The sequence below is a fragment of the Etheostoma spectabile genome, chromosome 8 (genome assembly GCF_008692095.1).
Source record: "Etheostoma spectabile isolate EspeVRDwgs_2016 chromosome 8, UIUC_Espe_1.0, whole genome shotgun sequence".
Taxonomy (NCBI): domain Eukaryota; kingdom Metazoa; phylum Chordata; class Actinopteri; order Perciformes; family Percidae; genus Etheostoma; species Etheostoma spectabile.
Window position 1 is genome coordinate 22,631,470 of NC_045740.1, and position 14,106 is coordinate 22,645,575.

At 40.8% G+C, this 14,106-nt stretch overlaps 1 protein-coding gene across 1 annotated transcript in view; it reads left to right on the forward strand.

Moving 5' to 3' along the window:
* Nucleotides 1–6,536, forward strand: part of cbln1 (cerebellin 1 precursor) — a 31,796-nt gene extending 25,260 nt beyond the window's left edge. The window contains exon 3 of the mRNA XM_032524171.1: nucleotides 5,283–6,536. Coding sequence (XP_032380062.1) covers nucleotides 5,283–5,480 — 198 coding nt within the window. The 3' untranslated portion in view covers nucleotides 5,481–6,536. The remainder of the gene's footprint in view (nucleotides 1–5,282) is intronic.
* Nucleotides 6,537–14,106: the final 7,570 nt, after the last annotated feature.

Genomic DNA, 14,106 nt, shown 5'->3' on the forward strand with positions numbered 1-14,106 from the left:
AATTTAAATCTCACCCTAGTGGTCAATTTGAATGAGACTTGCAGTGTATGTGTGAGGTCATTACATGGACATTTCCTGGACGTTTTGTGTTGATTGGACAAACACTTATTCACTCATTTATAGCCTGATTTGTGCTATGTCACCTGCAGTGTGTTTGAATTAAACTTTTAGGGTGTGGTTCAGGTATTTATGAGGACATATCCTGAGTGATTTGTGATGATTGGACAATGAATATGTGATTTACAGTAAAATGTGTGTAATGCCACTCACCTATCTTGCGCTTGTAGCGCCCCCTAGTGGCTTAAGTATATAAAACTGTCTGGGTATATCTGGGGCACCTATCTGAACATACCGTGTGAGTTTTGTGATGATTGGCCTTACGGTTGCTGATTTGTGTTCATTTATGTCCAGAGCCACGCCCCTTTCAAACTCCAGTGGTCAATAACTTGAGAAGTAATTGAGATATGGACATGGTGTTCTTGTGGAGCACATTAAGCACCTGTGTGAGAAATTTCGAGTCAGGCGGACTCACAGTGTGAGGGAGTTGGCCTTTCAAAGTTTGCATTTTGAAGCCCTAATTACAGCGCCACCATGTGGCTGATTGGGTTCATATTTCTATAGAAGCACATGCACACCATTTTCAGTTATTCCCCCAAGTTTCATGTTTCTAGCTCATTCCAGGTCACGGGATTTTGAGACAACAAATAATAATAATAATAACTAAAACAAACAAACATAGAAGGCTTCTACCACTTTTGAGTTGATTAATTGGTTTGAGTCATAGAAATTTCTGATGTGACGTGATCATTTTCTAGTTTATTCACTCCTTTGTGACAGTAAACGGAATTTCTTACTGTTGCGGACAAAACAAAGACATTTGAGGGCGTCGTCTCGGGCTTTGGGAAACACGGATCAACATTTAATAGACCAAACAACTAAATGATTAATCAAGAAAATAACGGACAAATTAATTGACTCTGACAATAATCGTTAGTTACAACTAGGGATGAGCGAGTACAGCATTATCTGTATCTGTATCGGTATCTGTATCTGTTTACCACATGAATTATCCGGATCCGGATCCGTACTCGGACTGGGCGGGGCCTAAACCGGAAGTGGTCAGATTTAACCCGGAAGTGGGTCGGGTTCTCTTGAAATGTGCGGGGCTTTAACCGGTATGTTATTTAAGCATGCAATTGATGAGTTGATCAAAAATTGTTATATTTATTGCTGATTTGAAAACTATTTACATGACAGCATCAAGCTTCAAATCAATGGTGTTGTCATGGTAACAAACAAACTACAGAACGTTTTGCAACAATGAATACAACACATGCGGTTGCAATTATGAAGTAAAATGTAATGAACAAGAGTTTTCATACTCAATATAACTTTCTTTTTTTAACTTTTTAACTTTTTTATTATCAGTGTGATTTTTTTTTTTTGGTTCTTCTTTATTTTTTTTATTTCCACACCAGGTATATGTGTGTGTGTGTATGAATAAGAGAGAGACACAGAGATAGAGGGGGCGGGGGGCAGCTGACAGTAAAAAAAAAAAAATCTCCGATGGCAGAGACACATCGGGAGTTGCATTTAAACCGAGCAGCACGTCTGAAACCCCACGAGCCCAGAAATCTACTGGTTACTAAGTATGTAAGTACTATAAACCAAAGTTAAAAACAAACCTGAAGCTGAAGAAACCCTAAACGTTAACGGAACAGACCCGCAGACCGAAATGACTGCCTGCCTGACGGAGCGGGAGCGCGCACGCGAGAGAGAGAGAAAGAGAGAGAGAGAGAGAGAGAGAGAGAGAGGGAGCGCATTTCTCCATGTTCTGTGTGTGTGTGTGATTGATCCGAGCGGGTTTGTAGGCGGGGGGGGGGGGGGGGGGCGCTGTGACTATCACAGAACGCAGCGCGGCCAGTTGAGGAGTTGTATTCAATCCGAGCACGGATATTGACTCATATTACTCGGATAATACTTGTACTCGGCAAAAGTGCTTTATCCGTACCGGATACTCGTTTCAGCCGGATACTCGGATCACCCCTAGTTACAACTCCAGTTATTAAATCATCATATCTTCCTCTACATCATCAGTAGAGACTTCTTTGTAGATATGCAAAGATTTATTGTAGATGTGCATAGTAAGAAATGTACAGTCTTTGGGGATTAGACTCCATCGTTAAAAATATTTGAAAGGGGTAGAGAAGCCAGACATATTCGCCCCATGGAGCCTAGACACTGGTGATGGTGGAGAGGGAACCCGGAGACCAAACGTAGGACCTGACTGCCAGAAAGGAACTCAGGTTGCCGTGGTTGGACAATGCCCGGAGCTGGAAGGAGAGGAGGAGGGTTGCAAGTTTGCCTGAAAAGAGATGGGGAGAGATGGTGGTGATAGAAGTTTACCTGAAGGAATTTGGACTTTGGATGGACTGCATTTGTACAGCACTTCACAAATATGCCTCTCAATCACCCATGCACACTAATACGCCCACAGCGGCAGTCTACCATGCAAACTGCTGGCCCAGTGTCTTGCCCACATGTGGACAGAGTTTTGGAACCGCCACCCATGCGACGTGCCACTCTACCTCCTGAGCACATCAAGTAACGAAGTACAAATACTTTGTTAAGTAGACATTTTGGGTATCTGTACTTTACTGGAGTCATTATTTTACACCAGACTTTTTACTTCTACTCCTTATCTGTACTTTCTACTCCAAACATTAAAAAATAGCCTCGTTACTCCTATTTCATTCTGGCTTGTCATCATTTAAATAAAACACAAAAAATAACAGAAACCTATCGTGATAAATCGCGCCATCCGGATAGAGCGAATTGGAATGTGGTTGGATGAGAAGTATAAACATAAACCATTCTGACACCTTATCGGTTTGTGTGCGATCCATCCTGCCTGCACTTGACACAAATCACGTCACACTCCAGCAAGGAAGCAAGGACGTATGCAGCCTAGTACGAAGATGTCCATGGCAGAGACTCAAGAGTACTCGAGCAAAGTGTCCCAACCAAGCACCAGCGAGGAGGTCGGTAACCACGGACGACCAGCCAACCCTTCTACATCCCTGGCCATACCTGGAAGAATTTTTCAAAATGGTTGGATGCAAAAACAACTTCTTTTGAATGCACTGCAAGCTCTGCACACCCAAGTACCACGAGCTAATTGTTTACAAAAAATGCCGTCTAATTTGAAAAAAAAAAGCATGTCCCCTTACATTAGTTTTACGTTTATACTTTAAGTAGTTTTGAAACCATTACTTTTACACTTTTACTTGAGTAAAAAGCTTGGGTTGATACTTCAACTTCTACAGAAGTTGTATTAAACCCTAGTATCTTCTTCTACTTGAGTAATGAATCTGAATACGTCTGACACGTCTGCTCCTGAGCCACTGAGCCTCCCGCTGAAAGGCACGTCAGATCAGAAAACACTGTGTGCCTATGTGTCGTTCTAGAGAGCACGCGCAAACAACCCTTTATAAATAGTCTTTACAATTGTCATTGTCTGTATAATGTGTACAGTCTGACAGGATTTGGGACACTTGTGAAGATGCTTAGCTGCTTTAGTGTATTCTCTTTCAGACATATTTGTCAGATCAGTGATTCATCACACATAGCTTGTGCTTTTTTGGCACTCTTTACCTTTCTTATACCATTTATCACATTTAAAAGGGAAAAGGAGCCTCAGTTTACAAAGCAAGATGACATAACTGACCCACAAATGGTGTGCTTATTTTCCTCTTCCTTATGCTAAATCTGTCAGTGTATAACAATCTCTAGAAATGCGGAACACACAGAGCTGTGTTGTTTTTTCTTGTTTTTTCTTATCATGGTTCAGCGGGTTTGCTCACTAGAAGGCGAGTAATCTTACAGGTTTTACAAAGTGTGATCCGGCATGAAGTGACATTTCTCCAAAATTCTTTTCAGTTTGTTTTTGTACTGCATCGGTGCCAGGAGTAGCATAAAACCATTTTGTAGTGAAGCATACAGAAGGAACCAAATACAGGGGGCGCTTGTTTTTCTGCTGTTGCTCAAAAAAATGTGATGAAAGACACATTGTCTGGTGTGAATGTTGGCTGGCCTGGGAAGGGACGCGTCACTGACAGCTTGGTCTCTTTGTAAGAAGAAGATGTTTTCCCCATTGAAACAATTGTTGAGTCAGACATTGTGTGTGTGTGTGTCCACGTGCGTGCCTGCGTGTCTATGTGCGTGTGTGTGTGTGTGTGTCTTTCAAATTCCTTGGTAAATCTTCTCCAAGTGGTTTTTGGAAAAGTGCACACAATATATGTATCAATAACGTGCTGACTGCACAGTGTTTGAATTAAACTTTTAGGGCGTGGTTCAGGTATTTCAGCACAAAGCTGCTCCACACAAATAACACACTCTGTTGCATTATCATAACCACATGCGTTGCTGCACATATTTCTAAATTCTTCCAGCTAAAAATATCCCTACACGTGTGGGAGAGTGTCTGACTGTGTTCGAAACCATTCACTCACTCACTGTTCCCTTTATAGTGTTTATTAAATAGTATAATAATAATAAATAAATGAATAATATAGGGAACGACCAAACAAGATTTCGGACACCCATTGAAAATATCGTTGTGTCAGCAGATGCGCCCGTTGTTTGTGTCCAGCATTGTGTAAAAAAATCGCAACAAAAATATAATTTTTTGTAGGTCTACATTGACAGGACAGATGAAGAAGTGAAAGGGGGAATGTCATACAGCAAAGGGCCGCAGGTCAGAGTCGAACCAGGACCCGCTGCATCGAGGAGTGAACCTCTATATGTGGGCGCCCGCTCTACCAACCGAGCTGTCTAGGCTCCCACAAAAAACTATTTTATTTTATTAAGATATTTTTGGCCTTTATTTTTGACAGCACGGCTGAATATATGAAAGGGGAGGGGGGGTGGAGATAGCTCTACCGATGTCCCTGAAACAAATGGGGTGCTCCAGAGAATAGTAACAGGTTGTATTGATGTTGCATGTTATATTTCACTGATTAGAAACCAAAGTCCGCTTCATTTTTCCTTTTCAGTCTTTTGCGGGTGTTTCTGTTACTTCTTCTCCTCTGGGAAAACACGGCCACGTTAAATTGTGGGGTACATTGAATGTACACTTAAATTAGCAGTACATTGTGGGTATTTTATAGTGGACTATATAACAAATGAAATATACTGCGGAGAATTCAAACACCCTTTATAGTGCACTACTTCCATGATAGGGATCCCTCTGTAAACTGTCGCTTCTCTTCCGCCTTATCCAGGTGAGCCTGATGCACAACGGCTGGCCGGTGATTTCAGCGTTTGCCGGTGACCAGGACGTGACGCGTGAGGCGGCCAGTAATGGCGTTCTGATCGAGATGGAGAAGGGTGACCGGGCCTACCTCAAACTGGAGAGAGGAAACCTCATGGGAGGATGGAAGTACTCCACCTTCTCCGGCTTCCTGGTGTTCCCGATGTAGAGGAAGAGGGAGAGGAAGAAGAGGAGCAGGGGGTGGAAACGAAAGGAGGAGGAGCTGGTGGAAGATGGGACGTGAGATGATGACGAGAGGGAAAAGGCAGACGGAGGAGGGGCGTGGGTAAAAGAAAAGGGACGTGAATAAGATGGTGGTAAAGAAGAAGAAGAAGGGATTGTGACAACAGACTCTGTTTGGGACGCTGCAGAGGGAGGAGGGAGATGTTAAAGAGATACAAGGGCATGGCACATAGTGATTATACAATGGTAAAAATGAGAGAAGAAATAATGAAGCCAGTACATGAAAGTGTATGGCCAGCTTCTTCACTTCCCTTCCTCCTTTCATCTATCCCTTCAACCATTCCTTCCTCCCTCCGTTTTATTCAGTGGCTTGACTGCAGCTTTGGACAGCCAAAACCTTTTTTATTCTCTGCTGAAAGACGCAATTGATCATCTATATGTCCCAGAGTGTTCTAATGCCCGAGTGTCCCCCCCGTCCCCCACCACCACCACCACCACCACCACCACCACCACCACCCTTCCTCCACATTCATTCATTCATTCCTTCATTCATGCATCAATCTCTATCAACACAAGCTTTAAAGAATGTTTCTTCTGGACATATTCCTAGTCTTTTTTTATGCTCAACATACATTGCACTGATTTTGGATCAGTCCAAAGCCAAACTAGAATTTTTATAGGGGAAACACAAAACTCTTTGGTCCCAAAATCAGTTGCTACATTTACATTCCCCGTAAAGCTGTGTTTTATAGTTATTATAAGAATTATTGGATTAAAAAAAAAAATAATCCTTCACCTCAGAACCCATGTGCGTTACATAACTGTAGAATTTCCTACACATAATCCAGGCAGCAACTGAGTTTCTGTAGGAAATGTAATGAGGAAAACAAAAGAGTAGTGGAGACATGTAAGGGCCAGGAGGAGACGGGGTTTCTATCTGACTTCAGCAAATTAGAAGATTTTAAAAGAATACCCTACAAGCTAGCACAATCTTTCCAAAAGTCTTTCCATAGAAATCTTTTTTTTACGTTTCCACTGTAATGGAAATGTATTAAAGGGTAATTTTTTTTTTTTTTCAACCTGTACTCTATTTTTGGAGGTTTTTATGTGTACGTGACTGAGGGTAGCAACAATCTCTGAAATCGGTCTATTATTAAGCAACACCGCTTTCAGTGGATGAAACAAGGTCCGATTTAAATTATTAGGCAGTTGCGCACCTTCAATTTATGTCCACTAAAAGTGCCTTTTTTGACACTAAAATGCTCAAACTATTATTCCAACTGTCTGACAAAAGTATTGAAAGGATCCCTACAGAGGCTGGCCTTTTTGTTAAAGAGTAAGATCGTCTTCTTAACATAAAAACATCCCCGAAATTGATACCGCCAAAGCCACCAGACTCTTTATAAAAAGTAAAAAGTAATTTTATCATTGTAAAATACACTTCATTCAAAGTGGACAGAAACAAACTAAAACTATCAAAAGCCGTCTTGGTTCGTCTTTCCACTGATCCAACAATCCCCACTCTGGTTTGGTTGAAATAAACCCTTAATTCACCCATTTCCAATTGAAAATATGCTGGCTCTATAAACGCTAAAATTATTGATTACTTAAATGGAGTTTGGTGAGTTTAGCGATAGCGCTTTCAGGGCCGTTACAAACAGGGATTTACTCTTTAAAGCTTTAGTGAGTACCTTTTTGATATTAATGAACTTCATTTACATTCAAACCATTGCCAAATGAGTTGCAACAAAGCTAATTAAGACTATCAGCGCCACACAACTGCGCGATCACGGAAGGCTTGTATCATGTGGACGCGCCGACAGTGTTGTTGTCATTACTTAGAATAGAAGGCAGAAACGACACACTATAGCTTAACACAAAGGTATATGTGTGTAGGGATCCTTTCCTTAATGTTGTCACTGAGACTCATTAAAGAACAATCTGAGTCTGTCAGCACTTTTAGCGGACCAAATTGACAATGCACATTTTCCCTACAGCAGTCTGGTTGGCCACTGCCCCGGTTAGAGCGTCCTCGCTCTATACTGGACTGTAAAAGATGTTTTGTTGACATTAGAACTTTAGTCAGTTAGACACCAACGCATGGAGAAATAGGCTTAACCGTGACTCTCCAGTGACTAAAATGGACCTAAGATGGGTATTGATACAAGTCACACAGAGGTCCTTCTGTGTTTTTATCAACCTCCATCATGTCCAACCATCCTTTGTTCACCCCCCCCCCATCTGGATCTCTCCCTCCATCACTGCTGCTGATTTTTCACATTTTGTACCCCTCACGTTCCAAGATCCTCTTCTCTTTTCGACCATGCTGTTTACCCACTAATTTGATCTCTTCCTTTTTCTGCGTACTGTTATGTCTGTTATCCCCTCACTCATCTCTCTCTCTCTCTCTCTCTCTCTCTCTCTCTCTTCTCTTCCTTTTACTCAACAGTCCATCTCCCTCTCATTCCTCATGTCTGTACTTTATCTGCTGCTGTACTCGTTTGCCTCCCGGCACGGATCCTTCCTTGCTTTTCTTCAATGTTGGACTTTGGACACTGAAACCAACTTACAACCACGAACTTTATTGCTTATGTATATATACATATATATATATTATATATATATATATATATATATATATATAAATTTACACAGTATATATAAATGGATATATAAATATGTCGAAATCTAAGCCTCCATTTCTATTCTACTGGTATTATGATGATAATAATGATAATACTAATACTGAAAACTGAATCTGGTTGATGATTATAATATCTGTATTTCCGTACTTCAGTGTTATATAAAAGAAAAAATATTCTAAGAGAAACTTACTAGTGATTGTGTGTGGAAATCTGAGGCTGCCGTTCTGCTCTTCTGATTAAAAACATGCTTCTTGTTTTTGTTTTGGTTCAAATCAAGTTCTGGCTAAAAAGCTGAGTCTAGTTATATAAAAAAAGCTACAGTTAAAAAGGACTTTTATTTATTTATTATTATTATTATTATTATTAATAATATCAATCAATCGATCAAATCAATTTATCTACTGTTTTCTTATTTATTTGCTCTGATGAAATCAATAAAATTTAAATGGTACTTTTATTTTTCTTAAACCTACTTTAAGCCTGGCCTGGCAGTTTATTTGGTTGAAGCTGGCATGACTTCTGAAAGCAAGCACACACACACACACACACACACACACACACACCACACACACACACACACACACACACACACACACAGCCCAATGTGTGTTGATGTGTATTCCTTGTTACAGTCTCCTTTTCATTCATCCGTTTCTACACGTCTCCGTGGAACTGTGCTCTATCACTTCCACACTGCATCTCTTTATCAGTCTCTTTCTAAATCCAATTGTTTAGGGTTCTGAGTTTTGTCCCTCTGTCTCTTCTCCCGGTCCTTTTAAACGTATTCTTTCATTCCCCCTTTTCCATTTGTTTCGGTTTTATTTTCTTTGGATGCTCATCCCTCTCTCTTTCTCCACTCTGTTGGTTTTTGAAGGTTTTTTGGTTCGTTTCTCTCCAGACTCTAATGAGCTCCGGGGGGAAAATTAGACTTGGAATAACAAGCAAACATCAACATCATCTCCCCTCATCCTCCAGATCACTCCCTCCTTCCCCTTTTCCCCCTTCATCTGACTTCATTTCTTCTCTTAATGTTTTGCTTTTCTCCGCTGGCTTCTCCTTCGTGTACTTGTCCTCCCTCCTTCCTTTACACATCGTCTCTCCAACATCTCTCTGACTTGCTGTCCTGTGCTCAGACCAGTCTCAATGGCACCTTGTAGATTTCTTCTCTCTTTCTTTTTTCTTTCAACTGCCAGACACTTGGCATAAATATAAGACAACATTTTTACTCCTAATAACGTTGGAAAAACTGTAAGCCGTCTTACTTTCCTGACTTACTTTTAGCTGTGCTATTTTAAGACCGTCCTGTGCCCATGACGTTTAAATAGCAAATGCACCTGCGCCCATCTTTGCGCCCATGGGTGTGCTGGTCTTACAGGGAGGTGTGTTCAGGTGCATTCTTGGCGTATTGCTATTTTTATACAGTGGGAAGTGATCGTGCCATTGGACAACGAAAATGTGGTCTAAATTCAATAATGCGGCATTACATTGTTATTTTAAACAGCAAATTAGTAAAATGCGCCTAGGTTCATGCTCAGCGCGCTGCACACACACACACACACACAGGGCAGCGAAGCAGCACACACACATGCAAAAGATTACAAATAAAAGTATTACGGTGCAAATCGCCATCATAATAGCAATCCACAAAGGTAAAAACTTGCCTGGCTTTTAAAGGGAATGGGAGATGACACGGATTGGTTTATTGCATGTTACGCCCAGAACACACACATGAATTAATGAATATAATAAGTACAACCCTTTTGAACCATGTGCCGGATGAACAGGCCCTTTTTTCCGCCGTCAAACTAGCCAAAGTGGATTTGGACACGCCCTAAATGCACCTACACCATGCACTTCACGCCGTGCGCTTAGATTGTTAAAATAGGGCCTCTAAAATTTACTTATTTGCTCATTGTATATTGTTTTTTAATCCTAGTATGCTATCTTTTCCCCCCTTGTTTTTAGTCATTATGCTAAGCTAACAGGCTGCAGGCTAGACTTATACATGCTGGACACACATGGGAGTGATGTAACTGCAATCAAGGAAGAGAAAAAGTGTCTTTCATAAAATGTCAAACTATTCTCATAGATGTTACCAAAACAACAATGATGTCATTTTTCTGGTGAGGATATATTCTCTCTTGAAGACATAAAAGATTTACTTGTACATGTCCAATCAGTACTGATGGTATATGTAGTCCACTGAAGACATGAATACCCTATTGCGGGCTACATTGACTGAGTAAGCGAGCTATAATGCTCATGGAGTCGTGGCAGCCGTGCCTCTATGTACCAAGGTGCATTGCGGGCACGTGGCAAGTTTGCTTAGCTCTCTTAAACAAAATATACTCACCAAATGTCAAGAAAGTAATATTTTTACACATGAACAAGAAAAATACAACCAAACCAGAACCAGGACAAGATTGATTACCTCGGTAATTACCACATCATAAAACACACTACCTTCAAACTGCACACTAACACAATCAAACCCACCAAGACCATATTATGTAGTCTTACCTCTGTTCCAACTATCACCAACTCTAGTTGGGTAAAAAAAAATCCTTAATTCACAAAGTAAGATGTGAAAATATTCACAATATAATAAAGACATCATTCTCAGAACAATATTATCCCTCATTTACCTACTCTGGACTTTGGATGTTGAAAAGCGGTGGTTTGTCCACTTTCGGTAGCTACTTTTGTCGATGATTGATTGTCATTAAAGAGATATTTTGTTGATTTAAATCCTGCTCTGTGTCATGGCAGTGTGGGCAGTGTGTTAAGATGATTTGGTTTTCCTTCCGCGGCATTGAGCTGGATTTAAATCAGCAAAGTATCCCTTTTATATTTGGCTACTCACATGTGGTGATTGTAAGGCCTTTTTATTGTAGGCCTGTTTACGTCACTTAGGCACAAATCAGACAGCACAATGAAACAATCATGGCACGGCCACACAGGAATGAAAATGAGTGTTGGGGCATGACTGTTGCTTGTTTTATCCTGCTTATAGAGTCACAGTGGAAGAAAATCATACCAAGCATCTGGGAGAGTCGCAACTTCCTGACTAGTTTTGACTCTTTAGTTCCGAGATGGTGGCCCACACCATCACACCATGCACAAATAGGAATATGGGAAAGCAAAAGAGAAATCGTGTTTATTTTTTATTTCAGTAAACCTGTGACAATATGACTGTAACTCACATGTCAGGAGCATTGTACCAAACCAATGCTATGCACACTAAACTGTCTGGGAAGGAAAAAGACAACTGTCACCGCCAAATAACGATGAATAATCAGTCCCTCCAGGAAGTCGCTGCCATATTGTTTGGAAACCGTGTAAAAAAAATGAAATAAAAGTTGCAATGTTTTTTTTCGAATAGTTCTTCTTCTGCATTGTGGAAGAATTTCTCCCATCTAGCAGTGAAATTGTATATGACAACCAACTGACTTTTACTTTCCACCCCCTCCCATTCCGAGTGCGTTTTAACTCCTATTGTGGCCAAAAATTAGCGTCTGTGAGAATTCCTTCCAGTGGAATATTAGTTTCACATTATTTTGGTACTATTTCCTTGCTAACATCAGCTATCAGGTTATCAAACATATGCAAGCTAATGTTAGAAAGTATCAGTGCTATTGTTGTTCTGTGTAGTACAAGATTACTAGTGTAAGGCAATGTTTACAGCATGGGAGAGAAGCAACAGAGTTTTTGTGTTTTTAAAATATTTCTCTGAGCAGTATGAACAATGTCAATGGAACCAAATTTAGCTCTTAGTATCTCCATCCTTTACACTCAGCTGTTAGCTGTAGCTGGTGTTACATCTGCACGTGACGTGAGTTGTCTGCCAGGAAATTCACGACACATGATTACGTTTCTGTAGAGGTAAGGTAAGGTAGACAATCCTTTTTCCTCATTGACGCGAGGAGAAGTATCCTAGAAGTCATTCTAGCGTTATGTACAACCGTGCCACGTTAGCCAAGCATCTATAAGACACATTTACACAAATAGGAAGAATTACCTTTAGAGAAGAAAGCAGGCCCCTTTTAAAATCCTTGCTCTTTCCATCTGGGAAAAGCCACCCCAATATTAACTTTGGTCTTGTTGCTTTTCCTGTCGCGTTGTCATTTTAATTATCTGTTTAACTTCCTTGGCGACTCCATAACATGTCCCAGAGAATAGGCGTGATGCTTCAGCTGCAACAATGTAGCTGGATTTTTGTAAAAGTGTGAAACATGGAGGTATGTCCCTCTTTGGCTAACACATTTTAAAAATGGAGGTGCCACATGCTAGAATACATACGAGTGAGTGGCTCGTATGTATTCTGAATGATTCTGAATGGCAGATTCTACGCATACAAGAACACTTGTAGTTTGTGGAAGTAATTACCCATACATGATCACATATTTGTGAAAAAACAAAGGGGTTTTGCCTAAGAATCAATTCAACATGAACACAATGGAGCTTTAAAAATGAAAAGGAAACTTGATTTGAGGAGAGTAAAACCTACGCTGAGTTTTTCTAGTAACGTTACCAAAACTTCTCAGGATGCTGCAAATGTAGGTATAATACGAAAATGGCTTAACATTTATTGAATTAATCAAATTTGAACATACTGTATGTGTCAGTGGCTTGTTGATCTTTACATTGTTAGTTAGTTTCCTATCCTGGCCTGGGACACATTCATACGGTTTGATAAAGTACTTATTGACCTTTAACTTATCATTGCACTGACAATAACGAGCGTAGCATCCTGTACGTCTCATCTCCGGTTTTTTAGCATCCAACATGTGTGTTTGTGTGTGTGTGTGTGTGTCAGTCAAGCAGCAGCGCAGAGAGCCGGTAGGATTGAAACTTCAGCGTTACAGCATAGATGTTAAAATGTACTCAGGTAGGACGTCTAAAATGTTTTCACGGTCTTTCGCTGTACGTTGTGTTGGTAAACGTAAGATGTTCAAATCACACACGTTTCATCTTCATAGCAGAAACCAGAGGCTCTGGCAGAAACAAGGACATGGAGCTCAGCATCAATTCTTGCAGGAGACTTCCTAACTAATCACATTTCTCTCTCTTCTAAAACAGCTGGTATAGGCGTTGACTTTTATTTTAATCATTTAGAAGCGGCCTTGAAATTCACAAGCCAATCACAGCATGAGATCCCTGTTTAAACCTGTCTCTCTCTGCTGCCCAGCTGCCATTTCAGGCTAAGATGCCTTCTCCTCCCCTTGCTCCTCCGGTCTTCGTCATGCTTGGCTCCCGGTTCCCCCCCCCCGCTGGGCTGCCGTCGGCTCCTCGGTTCGGTCTTTGGGTTCACCATCAGTGTCTAGACTCCCCCGGGGGGATCAACTTCTGGCTTTCTAACCCCCTAAATATATATGTATATGTATATACATATATATATATATATACCATTCATAATGATGGAGTCTAATCTCCAGACTGTAGATGTCATATCATGCATTCGAACAATAAATCTTTGCAAATCTGCAACAAAGTGTCTCGTGATTGAAATAAATTTGCCGACTTACGTGTGGTGTCAACCCGTTCTCATTCCCGCTCGGTCATTGGCTCTCAGAGTCACATACTGATGCAAAGTGTCGCACTTGGAGCTGATGGGATTGGTCACGGGAATCTTTGGGTATTGGTCAAATTGTCGAAAGTCGCGGCAACATTGCAAAATCTCGGAGGGACTGAATAGTTTCATTTGGTAAACCATGGTTACAAGCCTAAACATTCTTTGTCGGGTGGAGTAGGTCCCTGGGAACTGACTGTGAAACTGTCACAGCCAAAACGTGATTCTATGATCGCTAATCTGACACAGTGACCATTTCAAAAATACAAACATTAAAACATGCCACGTAATCTTTATACTATCGAACTTGCATATATTTTATCCACCTGATCTTTCAGAATTTCGTGAAATAAACACGGCCCCTCAACTTAAAATCTGTGGCAGTTTCACGGAATCGC